The following is a 16,550-nucleotide window of genomic DNA, read 5'->3' on the forward strand; positions in this document are numbered from 1 at the left end:
CCGTGATTTCTGAAAAGATATCTGAGCGATAAAGGACCAAACTGAGATGAGAGAGAACATTGTGTGTCATTAAATCTTATTAAATTCAGTTATTAACCAATAAATAAGTCCTTTACATCCCGATAGGAACTGAATCCAGCTGCTGTTTTGTCTAAAAACCGATGGATGATTTGGAAAATGTGAAGAGGAATTTAAAATAAGTGTGTAGTCGACAGGTCCCTCATGGATCTGACATAACTACAAAGAGTGCTGAGATTATCCGGGTCTCCTCGATGTGTTTAGTCCATACAGGAAGTGGGCGGCTACGTTCTGATCGCCATGAACGAGGCAGCAACCATCCCGCTGGTCAACCTGAGGCTGATCCGAGGCCAGAACCTCTACGAGAGCCAGTTCGCTCTGCTGGTGATGTCCAACTACAACAAGAACCTCTCGTCGGCAACGCTCAACTACACCAGCGGGCTGAGACAGCTGCAGCTCAGCAGTCTGACGGGTACACATCAACACACACACAAAAAGTCAGGCATCATCACATGGCGGGCCTGGATGCGAAGTTTATACAGCAAATACACAGAGCCGACGGGTAGTTCAAGGAGGACCCAGTGAGTAGTTTGGGGAGCCTCAGAGTGAAGATTCCAGTAAATACACAGAGCCAATGAGTAGTTCAAGTTGGCCTGGGAATATCCTGTTTTCCAGTATTTATCACTAAGCTGTTTTGTACTTCCCAGAGTCTGAGCGTGCTCAGCTTCCAGCAAATATACACTCCTGGGCCAGCTCCGAAAACCTTTGAAAATCAGCAGCTGCATTACAAGTTATATTGTGCAACGAGCCACAACAGTTCCACAAACTGCTCCTTTAAAGGGGGGGGGGGTATTATGCTAATGTCAAGCTTCATATTTCATACCTGTTGCCATGATACCTGTGGAGTAGCCTAGCATAATTTACAGTTAAAAAAACATGTTTCTCACACTGGTGCTCTGTGCAGGCCCTCATACAGCCTCAGCTCTGCTCGGTCCCTTTAAGAAACCCCGCCCCTACAAGCCAGCTTTCCTCTGATTGGCCAACTTGACGAGCAGAGCTGTTGAGCTTAGTGGCAGGACTTCCTGCCCCCTGTGCCGGGGGCAGGAAGTCCTGCTGTGTCTCAGGCAGATGCCCAAATATAGAGTTCCTCCACTTTGTGACGTCACAAAGGGAAGCGTCTGGAACCTGGCGTCCACAGCAGCCTGCAGACTGAGACTTTCTTAGACGGGGGATTACTCCAACATGCTTTTACCTGCAGATCTGAAACTTCACCCACGTTTAGTCTGCACAGCCAACATTGTAACATCATATATATATATGTCTTAAAATGAGAAACAGCGTAACACCCCCTCTTTAAGGAACAGGGAAGCAAACTAAAGGGAAGCGGAAGTTGCAATGTGTAGCATGTGTATGAAGCTCCTTCAGAGATTGCTCTCTGTTCATCAGACCGTTTACGGCTCATCTTTCTGCTTCATTTCGTTTAACGAGCTGCTGAGGAGCGTCGGTGATGTTGCTTACTGTGCTGGCAGCGAGTCCAGTGGGCGGAGTCGCTACAGCCTTTAGAAGTCTTCAGTCAACACCAGATTGTGCTCTGACAGCAGGAAATAGACCGGACCCGTACGAGCTGAGGCTGATGACGTCCATGCTCACAGAGTGATTAACAGCAGCATTAACTGTTCTTACCGAGAGCTCAGCGAGGAGGCGGCGGCTGCTCTGTCGCTCTGCGTCTGAAGCTCTGACGTGCAGAAACTTGAACTGTGGTTTTCACAAAGTATGATGTCATTAGGTTTCAGATAAGACTGACGAGTGCTCAATTTATTTTGCAGAATTTTAAAAATACAAAAAAATCTTGCACACTGATACAATCAAGTGACACGACATGTTTGGTGCTCTAAGTTGTGTCTCTAGCTTCCCTGTAATCAGTCCGATCCACTATTAATTCTGTTTTCATGAGTGGGATCCTGGTCCCCTTTAAAGGTCAGAGGGTTCTTCCTTTTCAGCACCAGCAACTCTTTAACATCGCTAAGAGACAGACACACAAACAGCAGCGAACACGTGCTGGAATTCGTTGACTTGACGGGCGTCTTATTTCTTCAGCTCCATCATGCTAAAACTAAACTCATCATGTGTCTCCATCATCTTCTCCTCACAGAGATCCTGAAAGGAGGGGTAAAGATGACCCACAATCCCTTGCTGTGTAGCACTGAAACCATCCAGTGGTGGGACATCCTGGACAAAGCCAGCAATCCCAGGATGCTCTTCAAGACAGACGCCTTCGCACGTAAATGTAAGCGGGATCCTGACTGAGCTGAGGCTGTGATCTGCTGGCTTGTACTGAATGGGAATATGTGTGTGTGTGTGTGTTTCCAGGTGAGAAGTGTGATCCGGGGTGTGTTAACGGTTCGTGCTGGGCAGCAGGACCGGATCACTGCCAGAGATGTAAACACACACTCGCTCAGATACACACCTCTACATCTTTTGGACCTGCATCTGTCTCATTGTCTACCTTCCCTTGCATCCTTCTCACTTCTTATTCCCCTCCCTCCTTCCACTCTCTCTTCGACCGCGGCTTCAAAGTTACATTTTCCACGTTGTCGCACTTGTCATTATCAATAAACTATCAAATAAAGAGGTGAAACAGTTCTCTCTAAAGCCGCTGAAATCAAATAATAATAATCAATGATCAATCAATCAATGTCTCTGCGTCCCTTCTAGTCACCAAGCTGCAGTGTGCGGAGCAGTGCAGCGGGCGGTGTCGGGGTCCGAAACCCATCGACTGCTGTAACGAACACTGTGCTGCAGGCTGCTCTGGACCTCGAGCCACCGACTGCCTGGTTCGTGTGGCCGTGTCTGCGTGTCCTGATAAACGTAGGGAACAAAGCGATAGTTAATCATGATGAAGTCTCTCTCTCTCTCTCTCTCTCTCTGCTTCTTCTTCTTCAGGCCTGCAGGAATTTTAGTGACGTTGGAACCTGTAAAGATGCTTGTCCCCCTTTGACCCTCTACGACCCCAAAACCCACCAGGTGGTCGACAACCCCAATGCCAAGTTCACATTCGGGGCGACCTGCGTCAAGGCCTGCCCACGTAAGGACATTTGACCTCTTATTCTAAGGAGATAAACACTGTAATTCAGAGCAATTAATAACCAATAATGGTGTCATCAAGTCATACTAGTGCCCCCTGTAGGCTGCACTGTTTACTGCAGCCACCAAATAAAAGTATTGGAACAAACGACCTGAACCTGTCATGTTCAACACCTCAGCATGTTTACAGGTGTCTTAGAGCACTAGCATAAAGCCTTTGTTGCCTCCAGGGGGAGCTGTGCGAAGTGAATCACGTAAAACGAGGGGATTACCAGACTCCTGTAGCCCACTGCTCATCTCTGCTGCAGGCTAGACTCTGCAAGCTACATTAGCTGCTACTAGCATAGGTCTGTTGCCATGTTGCATTGTGGGTAATGTGCATTCAGGTTTGCACAAGGAGAGGAAGAATGTGTGGAGAGAAAGGGTTCTTTAGTGAGATGAATAACAAGCAGCTTGTTTTTGTTTGAATATAGATAACTACGTGGTGACAGGTGGATCATGTGTTCGCACCTGCAGCGCTGGGACGCATGAGGTGGAGGAGAACGGAGTCCATCGCTGCAAGCCCTGCGACGGACCCTGTCCTAAAGGTAGAGATAAAGAGAGAGAACAGAGAGAGACATGAATACGTAACAACACAACATCCTGACGGTTTCTCCTCCTGCAGCCTGTGACGGAGTCGGGGTCGGCACTCTGATCAACACGATGGCCGTCAACGCCTCAAACATCGAGTCCTTCAGGAACTGCACTAAGATCAACGGGGACGTCTCCCTCATAGAGACCTCGTTTACTGGGTGAGACGCTCTTTTAATGCGTCCGGCTCTGTTGTGTAGAAGACGTGCACACGCACACCCTCAGTGTTACATCATGAGTAATGTCTCTTTAAGGAAACATCAATCAAAGGACCGTTCTCTTGAGTGAACGAAAATAATTTTCACATTTTATTGCTAAAATATGAATAATTAACCATGAAAATAATCTTGAATAAAGACAGTGGTGTGTTGCAGCCTTGGCGCTGACCTGCAGTAAAGTTAGAGCTCTGTAATCTGAGACAGCAGCACGTTAATCTGAAGGTATTTTCATTGGCTCTTCAGGGACGCGCACTATAAAATTCCGCCAATGGACCCGGCTAAACTTGAGTACTTCAGGACAGTGAAAGAAATCACAGGTAGGTCAAAGGTCATCAGTAGTAGCACTTACTTGCATTGTACATTTTGCTACAGAAGGCTTTTCAAGCTGCGACGTCTGTGTCCGGTTACCATGCTGGCTTCTCGTGTGACTGTGGGAAGTTTCACCTTCAGAGGATTCTTGATCTCATTGAACAGTGCAGGTTCAGTAAGTGTGTGTGTGTGTGTGTGTGTGTGTGTGTGTGTGTGTGTGTGTGTGTGTGTGTGTGTGCGCGCGCGCGTGCGCGTGTGTGTGTGTCCTCCAGGTTTCCTGCTGATCCAGTCCTGGCCGGAGAATCTGACGTCTCTGTCCGTGTTTGAGAACCTGCAGACCATCAGGGGAAGAACAACAAAAGCGTGAGTGGGCTCATGATAACCTCACAGTTTGTGTCACAGCTGCAGCCATGAAATATCTGATGTTTTATATATTTCTTCATGGCAGTGAGTATCTGTGGATCCACTGATTTTGCGTGTCTCAGCTCTTAAATCACTTCCTGTTTGCAGAGTCCTCGTTGTTTCAGAAAGTACCACCCTTCTAGAAGGACCTTTTAAGGGGGAAAAGTTCCTACAGGGGAAACGCGGCTTATATACCCCGTTCCTCTCTGTGGCCGGTCACTACACTTTGCTTCAGCCTTTAATATTTAGTCCAAAAACCAGTCAGTGATTTGCGTTTGCAGGTAAAGAAAACACAAGTCTGTTCGATTCCGACCCTCTGCCCTTTGCTTCATGTCCTCTCTCTCTCACACCTGACCTTCCCGTCTCCCTTCAGCCGTCACAGCTTCAACAAAGCAACGATACTAAACAGAACTAGGAGATCAAAATGGTGTAAAACATTTCACAAGGCTGGTTGTTAGAGAAAGCTCCCACTCCTCTCCACCTTCACCAACCAGGAACCTCTCTTTGTAAGAAGATGGGTTTGAGTTATAGTCTGTAAACGTGTTAAATGCTCTCCAGTCAGCACAGCCTAGCGGTGGTGAGGACGAGGCATCTCCGCTGGCTGGGTCTGCGCTCCCTGAGGGAGGTGAGTGCCGGCCGGGTGATGATGAGAGAGAACTCTCAGCTCTGCTACATCCGACCCGACCAGTGGACACGCCTCTTCAAGTCCAGCGACCAGACCATCAGCATGCGCAACAACGCGCCCCCCGACGTCTGCGGTGAGTGTCTGGATGTGTGTCTGGGTCCTTGTTGCTGCTGATGTGAGTGAAGTGAATGAAATCCTCTGGTCTCCCTCACGCAGAACAACAGAATCGAACCTGTGACACAGAGTGTACAGAGGAGGGCTGCTGGGGTCCAGGTCCCACCTTGTGTGTCTCGTGTCGGCATTTCAACCGCAGGGGGCGCTGTGTCGCTGTCTGTAACCTGCTGCAGGGGTGAGAGAGAGCTTTGAACCGCCGCTGGGACTAAAACATGTTGTCATTCACTTGTTCAGTTTTTGGCTTGTTTGAAATCTTAAAGTTTCAGAAGATGATGTCAGAAAACTACGAGTGCTCAGACACTTCATACTTTACAGAGAAGCAGCTACAACAAATCCTCCCTGAAAGTCCATAGTTGAGTTTACTTGTAAAAAGATATTTGCATGTCTTTAGTGTGCTGTTAGGACTTTCTCCTCCTTGTGCAAACCATGTGACTCCTTTTTCCACCATCGTAGAAACAGGCTGACTCTTCTGTTCTCCCTGCTTCTGTATGCTGTGTTAATCTTTGATTGGTATGTCCTCTGCGGGCTTCCGTCCTGACTGCTGATGTCCCCCATTGTGTTATCTGCAGCGAGCCCAGAGAGCTGGAGGTGAACAGCAGCTGTGTGGAGTGTCACTCAGAGTGTCTGCTGAAGAGCGGGACCCCGACCTGCAGAGGACCGGTCAGTCTGCTGCTCAAAGCACCGTGTGCCGTGTCTCCTTCAGATAAATAAGTCGAGATCTCAAGAAAACAACTGCAATTACTCGTCATCACGGGAAACCGTAAAGAAAATGTATGGATGCATGTCCGCTCAGGGCCTCTGTCATGATGAAATTACCCCCCCTCCTCACCTGCAGGGTCCAGACCAGTGTTCCCAGTGCGCCCACTTTAAAGACGGTCCACACTGCGTGCCGCGCTGTCCCCATGGTGTGCTGGGAGAAAAGGACACGCTGATCTGGAAATACCCCGATGGGACAGGACAGTGCCAGTCCTGCCACCAGAACTGCACCCAGGGGTGAGACACCTCCTGCCAATTGGTTGTTCAGAGCTGACTGAGGTCTCTGATGCAAAGTGACTCAAACTTTCATGTGTGTCTGTCTGCAGGTGTTCAGGTCCTGGACTGTCTGGATGCACGGGGTAAAACTACAACTTTGACTCATTAAAGGTTCACAAACGCACAACAAAGCACAGAGGAAAGAACAAAACCTCTATAATAAAAGTTTGACTGACACAAGAACTTTAAGTAATCGTTTAAACTACTTTTAAATTAAAATCTGTGAAGACAGAGAGCCAAAGGAATTACGTTTGAATCAGGCCCTAACCGTTTATCTGAGGCATACCAAGATGCTATTTGTGTTTCACCACAGTGTGAATTAAATGGAATTAAATGGGTTTATAGGAATGATCTAACGTATTACACCTCCCTGAAATGGAGAACTATGTGGGAGTCAGTGAGGATTTCTTGTTTGCTCACCATAATCTGAAACACAAACGTCCTGCGCATTGTACGTCCTCGCAGTGCTGTCACACACTCCACGCTGGCGGTGGGCGTGGTCGGTGGGCTTCTGATCGCTGTCATCGTGTCATTGGTTATCTTTGTGTTGCTACGGCGTCGACGAATCCGAAGGAAGAGGACGCTGCGCCGCCTGCTGCAGGAGAGAGAGGTGAGAGAGGGAGCGCTGAATTTGATAATGAAACTGTTGGGTACATTTGTATCCCTTTTTTGTTTCATGATGTTGGAGAGATGCGAAGTCCAAAAGTTTTGCTTGACTAAAACGGACATAATGTTGTTGCTGATATAATAAAGTCTTGTAAATGTGTTTGCTGTAGCTGGTGGAGCCATTGACTCCGAGTGGTGAAGCTCCTAACCAGGCACTGCTCAGGATCTTGAAGGAGACAGAGTTCAAGAAAATCAGGGTGCTCGGCTCCGGGGCCTTCGGGACCGTGTTCAAGGTGAGAATGTTTTTAACGCACAAATGCAGTAAATATGAAAAAATACAGAAGAGGGGAGCTGGGAGAGTCGGCGCGCTGAAAGGGGAAAAACTACCCTTTAGAGAGTAGAAGAAGAAATAATTGTATTTTTTGGAGCTTCAGTGGGACCAGCAGGGACACTAGTGTTGGAATGTCCTGTGACCTGACATTGTATGTATTGCGTTTATATGTTAGCACAACATTGAGTGCTAATCCCTTCTCGTTTACGATGTAACGCTGAGCGGGACATAGAGGGAGAAGCATGCAAGCAATATTATAATAATCAAAGGTCGACGATATTTTGGAGTTTGAGCAGCGGCCTCTCTACTGTAGAAGCTGATCGTGGCTGATAGTTCTTCCACGTAGATTTTAAAGGTGAATCTTTTATCCAGACAAAGTCCCAGGTATTTCTAACATTGAAGAGTTTCAATTTCAGACTGAAATATCAAAACACCTGTTTGACGGATTGTGATGAAGTTGATTAGACATAAATAATATAATGTAATAACTCTGGGGATTCTCTTAATTTGTCCAATACTTTGGCTAATGACCCAAGCTCTACTGTGTTGAAAATATTAGCATGCTAACGTGCTACACTTGATATCTCAGATATCTTTTGTTATGATTTGCCTGATTGATAAATTGATTGATTGATGCACTAAGATGGTAAACATGGTGAAGCTTAAACCTGTAAAATATCAGTATGTTAGCATTGTGATTATAGTGAGCATGTGAGCTAAGAGACTCTTGGGATGCGCCTACACTACTGTGACAAGCTTGTAACTTTAGTTTGTACTAGTCTCTTAGCCATACATCGCTCTATTGACAGTATTGACTGATATGGACGTCTTTAGGGTCTGTGGATCCCTGAAGGAGAGAATGTGAGGATTCCAGTTGCCATCAAAGTTCTCCGAGAGGCAACTTCACCGAAAGCCAACAAAGAAATCCTGGATGTAAGACATCCATCCTCCTCGTCTCCATCTGTGATTTTTCTTTCTTTCTTTGATAGCTCCTCCTCTTCTTTGTCTTCATCTAACAGAGCCAGGTCATTGTGGGTTTATGTGCTCAAAGTAATAATAAGACTTATTAGATTGTACTTCTTGTCAAGGTTTGTCTCTGCCTTCCATTTAAAAGAATAAAAAATTGACGTCAAAAGATGACGTCATGAAACACTATGACTCACTTCATCACTTACACTGGACGCGTTCGCTACTATACATTTGTGTGTGCAGGAGGCGTATGTCATGGCCAGCGTGGATCACCCTCATGTGTGCCGTCTGCTGGGGATCTGCCTGACGTCGTCGGTTCAGCTGGTGACTCAGCTGATGCAGTACGGCTGCCTGCTGGACTACGTGCGGCACCACAGGGAGCACGTCGGGGCCCAGTGGCTCCTGAACTGGTGTGTCCAGATCGCCAAGGTTAGCCAGATCAACAGGTTCACTTGTAAAATGTGAATATAAAACTTATCAGTATATCTTCTTAAATCCTCTCATGAGCTCACGCCTCAGAAAATCTGTGTTTACTCTCTGCCTGAGGCATCATGTCTGCCTGCAGCTCCCGTTAAGCCTGCCGAGGCCTATTAGCCTGAACACAGCAGGACAGAGTGTTGAGTGTTGATGCAGTGTTAATCTCTTCAGGCTATTTTCTAAGTCTTATTTGGATCTTTGATTGCTGGGAAAATTACAAACAACAAGGTCATGAGCTCTTATTGTTGTTCTGCAACATTAAGGTGCCAGTTTACAGCGTCAGAGCTGCTTGTCAGGTGGTTTAACAGTTCCAGAAAACTTCTCACCAACATAGACTGGATATAAGACGTGGACATAGCCTTTAACCCTAAACCTGCGTTCTCTCTAATGCCCAGCAGAGGGAGACTCCTCTGCAAGTCTGATCCTATAGAAGTCTATGAGAACATGCTCCTCCTCCTCTCCTGATGTATTCCCTCAGTAAACATGTTCCTAATGAGTTTATGGTCTCAGTCTCTAGTTTCAAGTCTTCTTCAACACAGCATGATGTTCATTTAGTCGCTGATGCTCCCATTGAGAGTCACACAGAGCAGACAGAGGGGAGGGGTCAAGGCGGGGCTACCTGTCAATAATAACAGAGGCTGAGCAATGTGTATCCACCCTCTCGTCCAAATATGGTCACTCCTGGCTCAAAACAACAACAACATGGAGATGGCCCGTATGCCCAACTCAAGGCTTCAAAACAGCAGTCAACAAACTAATGGATGACATCATGTTGGCTATGCCCACTTCCTGTATAGAGTCTATGCTCTCCACACACCTTTCGTTCATTGAAACACCTAGGTGGTGCTGAGACGGCAAACACAGTTCAGATTCGATCTTCCCGTCTGTACATGAAACAACACACCTCCACAGTGCTGCTTTAGGCCAAACAGTGAAACCTGTGTGTGTGTCTGCAGGGGATGAACTACCTGGAGGAGCGTCACCTGGTGCATCGAGACCTGGCAGCGAGGAACGTCCTGGTGAAAACTCCAAACCATGTCAAGATCACCGACTTCGGCCTCGCTAAGCTGCTGACTGCAGACGAGAAGGAATATCACGCTGACGGAGGAAAGGTGTGATTATTTTCACTTTGCTCACGCGCTTCAAAAACACACCTGAACATGAAACATTGGTTGGTATGTCAGGTTGAGTAATTGAAGTTACCTCGGAGATGTTGTAAGGTTCATTTTTTCTCCTTGATTGAGTTCCAGGGCTAACAGTATCCCACTGCTTACATTCTTTGTGCTAAGCTAGGCTAAAAGTGCACAGGGATGAAGTCCAGCAGTTTATGTGTCCCTCTCTGCTCTCTGTAGGTTCCCATTAAGTGGATGGCATTAGAGTCGATCCTCCAGTGGACCTACACACATCAGAGTGATGTCTGGAGCTACGGTGAGTCCGTTTTTTTTTCCTTTTCTGTAAACGGCAACAACAGTCAGTGAGCCTCGTGAAACTTGACCATCTGACCTCTGTGCACCTGTGTGTGTAAAAAATCAAGTCAGTTGGTCTCCTGATAATAGTTTTCTCTTTGGACTTTGAAATGACCCAACCAACCTGCGAGTCATTGTAAGCGTTCAGTGATTGTGTTCTGCAGGTGTGACGGTGTGGGAGCTGATGACCTTCGGCTCCAAACCGTACGACGGCATCTCAGCCAGTGAGATCGCCTCAGTGCTGGAGAGAGGAGACCGTCTGCCCCAGCCCCCCGCCTGCACCATCGATGTCTACATGATCATGGTCAAATGTAAGAGCTGAGGACGGATGAAGCAACAAACATGTCAGGGGTGACTTCACAAAAGCAAACAAGCAAGCAAAACTGTGCTGCAGAGCAAACAGCTCCTCAGTGCTCTGGTGCCGTTAGCACAAAAGTAAATTGCACGTTATGAATAATTTGGGGCGAGGATGGCTGTTATGTTGTCTATGCAAAGAAGTGTCACTGCAAAAACAGTACAATTGACAAACTGATTGTTTTATGTGGAGGAGCTGCTCTTGTTGGCTGAAAGGAGCAAGCAGAGTAAGAGACGGTGAAACTCGTATCACATACATCTGCCATGTCATGTTGATGCCCCGACCGAACCATGTGGCACTTCTCAATAATAACATTTAAATGTTTCTCAGCAAGCTTGATTTTCAGTTTTACTGCTTTGTTCTGAAAGTCAACTAGCTAACTTGAGCGCAGAGCCCTGCACGTGCTAAAACCGCCACTAGAGTGGAAGCTGTTTGGAAGCATAGGTCTGACCAAGCAGCCATGTTTGACGAGTCAGGAGAGAGAAAATGTTTAAAGAACATTTTTAACCTAAAAATGGTGCTGGATAGACAATCAGATGATCACCAAAGTTATTAGAAGTCATCCGGAGAAGACTACACATTTATAACCACCTGTCATAACCTTCAGGCCAAGTGGTAAAGCTATAACACAGCAAGAGCATGAAGAAACTACAACCACGTCCCTGTAGAAGTCCAGCTGAGGAAATGTTTCTGCAAACGGTTTCCTCTCTCTTTTTCTCTCCAGGTTGGATGATCGATCCGTCCAGCCGTCCCAGGTTCAGAGAGCTGATAGCAGAGTTCTCCAGAATGGCCAGAGATCCATCCAGATACCTGGTCATACAGGTACACCCAGTGTGTGTGTGAGTGTGTGTGAGTGTGTGTGAGTGTGTGTGAGTGTGTGTGAGTGAGTGTGTGAGTGTGTGTGTGAGTGTGTGTGTGTGAGTGTGTGTGAGTGTGAGTGGTGGTGGTGGGGGGGGGGTTATGGTCTCACAACTCGAGTCTTACTTTGGTAGTTTTGTGCCTCATTTCGGTCAGTGATAGTAAAACTGTATATACTCACCATGTTGACCAAGAGCTAAGCTACGTTAGACGTCACTAAACGAAGAATCAGACGAGTAGACAAAAAATTGGGAACAAAATAAGTCAATTCAGATTCTATATTTTTATTACTGTATTGATTCTGGTCTCGAATGTTTGTGAATAAAATAAAATCTTTAAAATGTAACATTTTAGCTTAAAATGAGAAAATAAGCCTTTTGATAACTTATATATTTAAATACATATTGATTGATGTTTCTGTATCGGAGCTCTTCACGTGTTTACTTGTGAGAGAGAGCATGCTAACCATCTCCTTGCTTACGTGACACTTGTGTTTTATTCATGTGTAGCCTTTTGTTTGCAGTTTTGGTGTCACAGGCACAACAACTTTTAACATAGACCGTATATAGGAAGTGGACATAGCCACGGTGTTTGCCCATTGCTTTGTGGACTACTTGAGTACTCAAGTTTGGCATTTTGGTGTCGTTCTTGGTTTTTAGGAGCCTGAAGCGACCATATTTGTAGAGTGGCATCACTTTTCAGGGCAAGACGCTACATCCACTCCTTATATACAGTCTATGGTTAGAACCTGAGCATGTTAGTCAAAACAAAGGCATATTTTTAAACTGAACAAAAACTTGGTCAGAATAAAAAAAGTACTTTGACCCAAACTTGGACAGCTAGACGTGTTTTCTTGACACAAGAGTCATAGAATGAACATAATCTGATCTAATCCGAGTCCTGTCTCAGGGTGACCTCCCGAGTCCCACAGACAGCAGGTTTTACTCTCGCCTGCTGAGCTCAGACGACATGGAGGATGTGGTCGATGCAGACGAATACCTGCTACCTTACAAAGGGCTGGATAGCCATGACAGCCGCCCCTGCAATGCCACGGTACACACACACACACACTCAGCAGGTCTTTAAACCTGCAATGACAGTTTCTGTCACAGAAACATAGCGATCAAAGATCATGGCTCACATACCTTTCCTTTCAGTGTGATTGTCACCAGTTAACTTTCAGTTAGTGTAAATATATTTTGTCTTTTTTCGTGTCAGCACGGTCGACCGGTCAGAGAGAACAGCATCGCTCTGCGTTACATAACCGATCCGACTCACAACGCGCTGGATAAAGACGACTGCACCGGCCACGGTACACTTCTGAAATGTTACAAGAATTAAGCAAATGATGAAGGACAAACCCGCTTGTTAAAATAATATGTAAAAACAAAGACGATAGAATACAATGTACACAATAGTAAAGTGAATGAAGACGAACGAGACGAGGACTAAAATGTTCACAAATAAGTAAATCGATGAGCAAATAAATACAAATATTCCTTCTGTTCTTCCAGAGTACATGAACCAGAGTATGAGTGAAACCAGCCGCAGCAGCAGGCTGTCGGAGGTTTTGAATCCAAACTACGAGGATCTGAGCCTGTGCTGGGGGGCTGCCTCGCTCCCCTCCCCGCTGGGGGAACAGAACCCATTCACCAAGGCTCCTGAGGGACCTGAATACCTGAACACCGCCCAAAGCTCGCTCCCCCTGGCGGCCAGCGACTGCCTAGACAACCCCGACTACCAGGCCGACTTCCTGCCCCAGGCTCCGCCCTCAACTAACAACACTACCGCTTTAACGGGGAACAGTCTGTTCCTACCGGCCGCGGAGAACCTGGAATACCTGGGTCTGGGTGCTGCACTGCATGCCCCCGTCCGCTAGGGGGCAGCAACATTCAGATGCTTCAAACTGAAACTGTGAGCTTCTGTGGAAACGAAATGTTGAGACTTTAATTTAGGCTACTGACAGTATTTAATTTATCTGATTTATTGTGAAGTGTTACAGGAAATGCTGAGTGAGCAGCAGCATCTCAGCGGCACTCGGACATCAGGGAGAGGACACACGCTCACAAACTGTGAACTCCAAAACAGCTTCTTTACTTGTTCACTTCACAGGGGAGTGGAAACATGAGGAAAACCAAACAAAGCACAGCAGGAAGATCACGACATGAGCAGCATGACAGACTCTTGGACAAACTCCAGGAGGCACGACAGCATGTTAGTCACTTTCATTGTCTCCCCCTTCATCTCTTTCTGCATGACCTTGTGTACAAACACTGAAATTGAACGTTAAAAACCCAAACATGAAGTCTGCAAACGGCAGAGTCTCGCTGCATTAACACAACATGACAGGACCTGTATCTGATCATTTACATGTCATCATGTAGTCTTCATATGAAACGATACAATAGGACAAGTCAGGTACGACATGATGAATCCTCCACACATTAGGTGTCAGACACAGTGGCACCCCCTGCTGTTTGTGTGAGAGGAGTGCACTGAAGGAGGGACAGTGAAAAGGCACCTGTTCTGTTAGGATGGGATAATCTTCATGTTGGGACATTTGTCAGTAACACTTTGAGGACCCCTTTGAAGCATTTACAGGTGGTACATGAACATTTAATCATTAATAATAAACACACTGAAATGTAATAAGCAGATATAAGAACATTTCATGTTTATTCCCGAACACTCTGTTGTAACTTTGCTACGACACTTTGTTTTGTTAAGCTTCTAAATTCTAAATAGGGGGCCATTTTTTCTGGTTAGCAGAATCCCACTGTGCCCATCCTCAAAGACTCCTCTCATGTTCGGCATGTTTTTATTCATACTATGGACATTTTTAGTTTTTCATTCTGCTTTTGTTATGTCAGTCCTGATGTCTGATAGTTTGTGCTTTGTTGGGAACAAAGGAGGAGGCGAGTTTCATCCACTAGCCCCGAGACGTTTAGGATGGACCAGCAGCGTTTCTGTCGGACAGGTGCACTCTGGGAAAATAGTTTACAGAATAACATCAGCATTCACATGGAGAGAAAACAGTTTGATTGTAAAATTCCTATTTGAACCGGACAAGATGAATTTTAGGAGCTCAATCACAAAACAACCTTCTGTCATTATCGGACTTGAAACATCTTCAGTTAAGCTAAAATGTCTTTGTAGACGTTCTTTGAGTTTGTACATGAGTGTAAAATGTCTTTGATTCTCCCTTTACTTGACAAAAATGAGCCAAACTAAGTTTTTACTGTTCCTGCACACCGACTCTTATCAACTGTCACCGTTTCACTGCTGTGGGACGAAATGTACGGAAGCTGAGGGGCTGGTTGATGATTAATCTGCAGGGTCATCTCAAGATAACAAAACATGCTCATAGTTAAGGAGGAGGGAGTCTCTGCTCTGATGAAGACGCTCTTCATTTTTTAACATTTGTTTCTCTTTAAATAGTTGGATTGGATCAAATCTTGACAATGAATTGTTGTTTGTTTCTATCTGTATAAAACCTCCAGTTTGTGTTTAAACTTCTGAGCAGGATTAGGGAAACTTTGATCCAAACATCAGGATGATCCTAATCCCAGCAGAGGGACGATTCCGGCTGGCCTTCAGGAGCTAAATGTCCTAAAACAAAACATTTTTACAGTGTACTTTAGACTGTAGACATGTTTTATATTTTAACCTTGAATCACTGTATCTCTACTGAGACGTAGCAGATAAAGTAGACATTAGGGTAGTTGGCAATATAGGATTTAGTCCCCATAAAATAATCCAACAAACAGCATCAACATCGAATACAATGTTTAATTTGAAGCAGTTGTGAGGAACTTTCATTGTGTGGATTTTGGCGCCCCCCTGTAGACAAATTAAGTTGTATGTAGTCCCAATTCGAGCAGTGGTGATGCAGATTTGTTGGACATGTTTATCATTTATTCACAGTCTGATCCACACACAAACCTTTATAGATTTGTCTTTTTAAAAATGTATTTCCTGTTTTCAGAGTAAAAATGTGGATAAAAACAGGTGCATGGAAACAGACTCACTGCTGCATTATTTGCATATTGTGACTACATCTCTGAGAAACATCAGATTCAATTAAAATTAAAGTATTGCATCTTTTGTGCATAAAAGTACAACATAAGAAGGGCATCATCTTCATCTCATCAACAGAAAATCAACATCACTTGTACTTGAGAGAACAGAAAAAACTGTCTTGTGAGCTGACAGTCATCATTTTGACTGAAATAATGTTTGGTTCTCAGGATAAAAATGTTAAAAAAGCAGCACCAAAACTTTAGTTGTCTCGAGAAAATAAGCCTGGAAATAATAATCATCAACCACAGCCGTACTCAGCATCCATAAAACACGACACTGAGGAATTGTGTTTATTGTGCATTTTAGCTGTAATTGTTGTGAAATGTGAAATTAGTCTTGAAGCAATCATTTGAGTTATCTTTGTAGCTAACGAGGCCTCTTTTTGTCAAATAAAAAAATATAGCAGTTTCTGTTTTGTGACATTACACGAAGCTGAATATCTAGTCATCTGTAGCAACAAGGAATGTCTCCTCATTTGTGACGCCTCGCAAAGGAAATCACTGCGCAAAGCCTGACGTCATGCGCCAAAAAGGGTGTTTACTTTGTCTACACGCCTCCGCGTCAAGACGGAACACAGAGGAAAAGCTACATTTCGAAAAATACCGTGAATACCTGAGGACATGGCCTTAGGGTACAAATGGCCATCAAGATGGTTTTATATTAGAGGAAATTACCTCACCTGGTTGAAATCCAGAGACTTCACCTGGTCAAAATCCATGAGAGACTTCACCTGGTCCAAATCCAGAGACTTCACCTGGTCCAAATCCAGAGACTTCACCTGGTCCAAATCCAGAGACTTCACCTGGTCAAAATCCATGAGAGACTTCACCTGGTCCAAATCCAGAGACTTCACCTGGTCCAAATCCATGAGAGACTTCACCTGGTCAAAATCCAGAGACTTCACCTGGTCCAAATC

The 16,550-nt window shown here is 45.3% G+C and overlaps 1 protein-coding gene across 3 annotated transcripts in view; it reads left to right on the top strand.

Moving 5' to 3' along the window:
• Positions 1-16,045, top strand: part of LOC138596179 (melanoma receptor tyrosine-protein kinase-like) — a 33,632-nt gene extending 17,587 nt beyond the window's left edge. Inside the window, exons 3-27 of one of the 3 annotated variants that reach the window (XM_069667793.1) lie at positions 283-490; positions 2,171-2,305; positions 2,389-2,457; positions 2,734-2,852; positions 2,962-3,103; positions 3,576-3,689; positions 3,767-3,893; positions 4,194-4,267; positions 4,532-4,622; positions 5,220-5,419; positions 5,503-5,635; positions 6,030-6,120; positions 6,296-6,453; positions 6,543-6,575; positions 6,958-7,102; positions 7,269-7,391; positions 8,264-8,362; positions 8,642-8,827; positions 9,832-9,987; positions 10,228-10,303; positions 10,506-10,652; positions 11,421-11,518; positions 12,464-12,607; positions 12,773-12,866; positions 13,069-16,045. In XM_069667793.1, the coding sequence (XP_069523894.1) occupies positions 283-490; positions 2,171-2,305; positions 2,389-2,457; positions 2,734-2,852; positions 2,962-3,103; positions 3,576-3,689; positions 3,767-3,893; positions 4,194-4,267; positions 4,532-4,622; positions 5,220-5,419; positions 5,503-5,635; positions 6,030-6,120; positions 6,296-6,453; positions 6,543-6,575; positions 6,958-7,102; positions 7,269-7,391; positions 8,264-8,362; positions 8,642-8,827; positions 9,832-9,987; positions 10,228-10,303; positions 10,506-10,652; positions 11,421-11,518; positions 12,464-12,607; positions 12,773-12,866; positions 13,069-13,433 (3,327 nt within the window). In that variant the 3' untranslated portion in view covers positions 13,434-16,045. The other 2 variants (XM_069667795.1, XM_069667796.1) reach the window with 2 other exon arrangements.
• Positions 16,046-16,550: the final 505 nt, after the last annotated feature.

This window comes from Semicossyphus pulcher, unplaced genomic scaffold (assembly GCF_022749685.1).
Source record: "Semicossyphus pulcher isolate SPU_LCO1_2020_fin unplaced genomic scaffold, fSemPul1.0.p SCAF_18, whole genome shotgun sequence".
Lineage (NCBI taxonomy): Eukaryota > Metazoa > Chordata > Actinopteri > Labriformes > Labridae > Semicossyphus > Semicossyphus pulcher.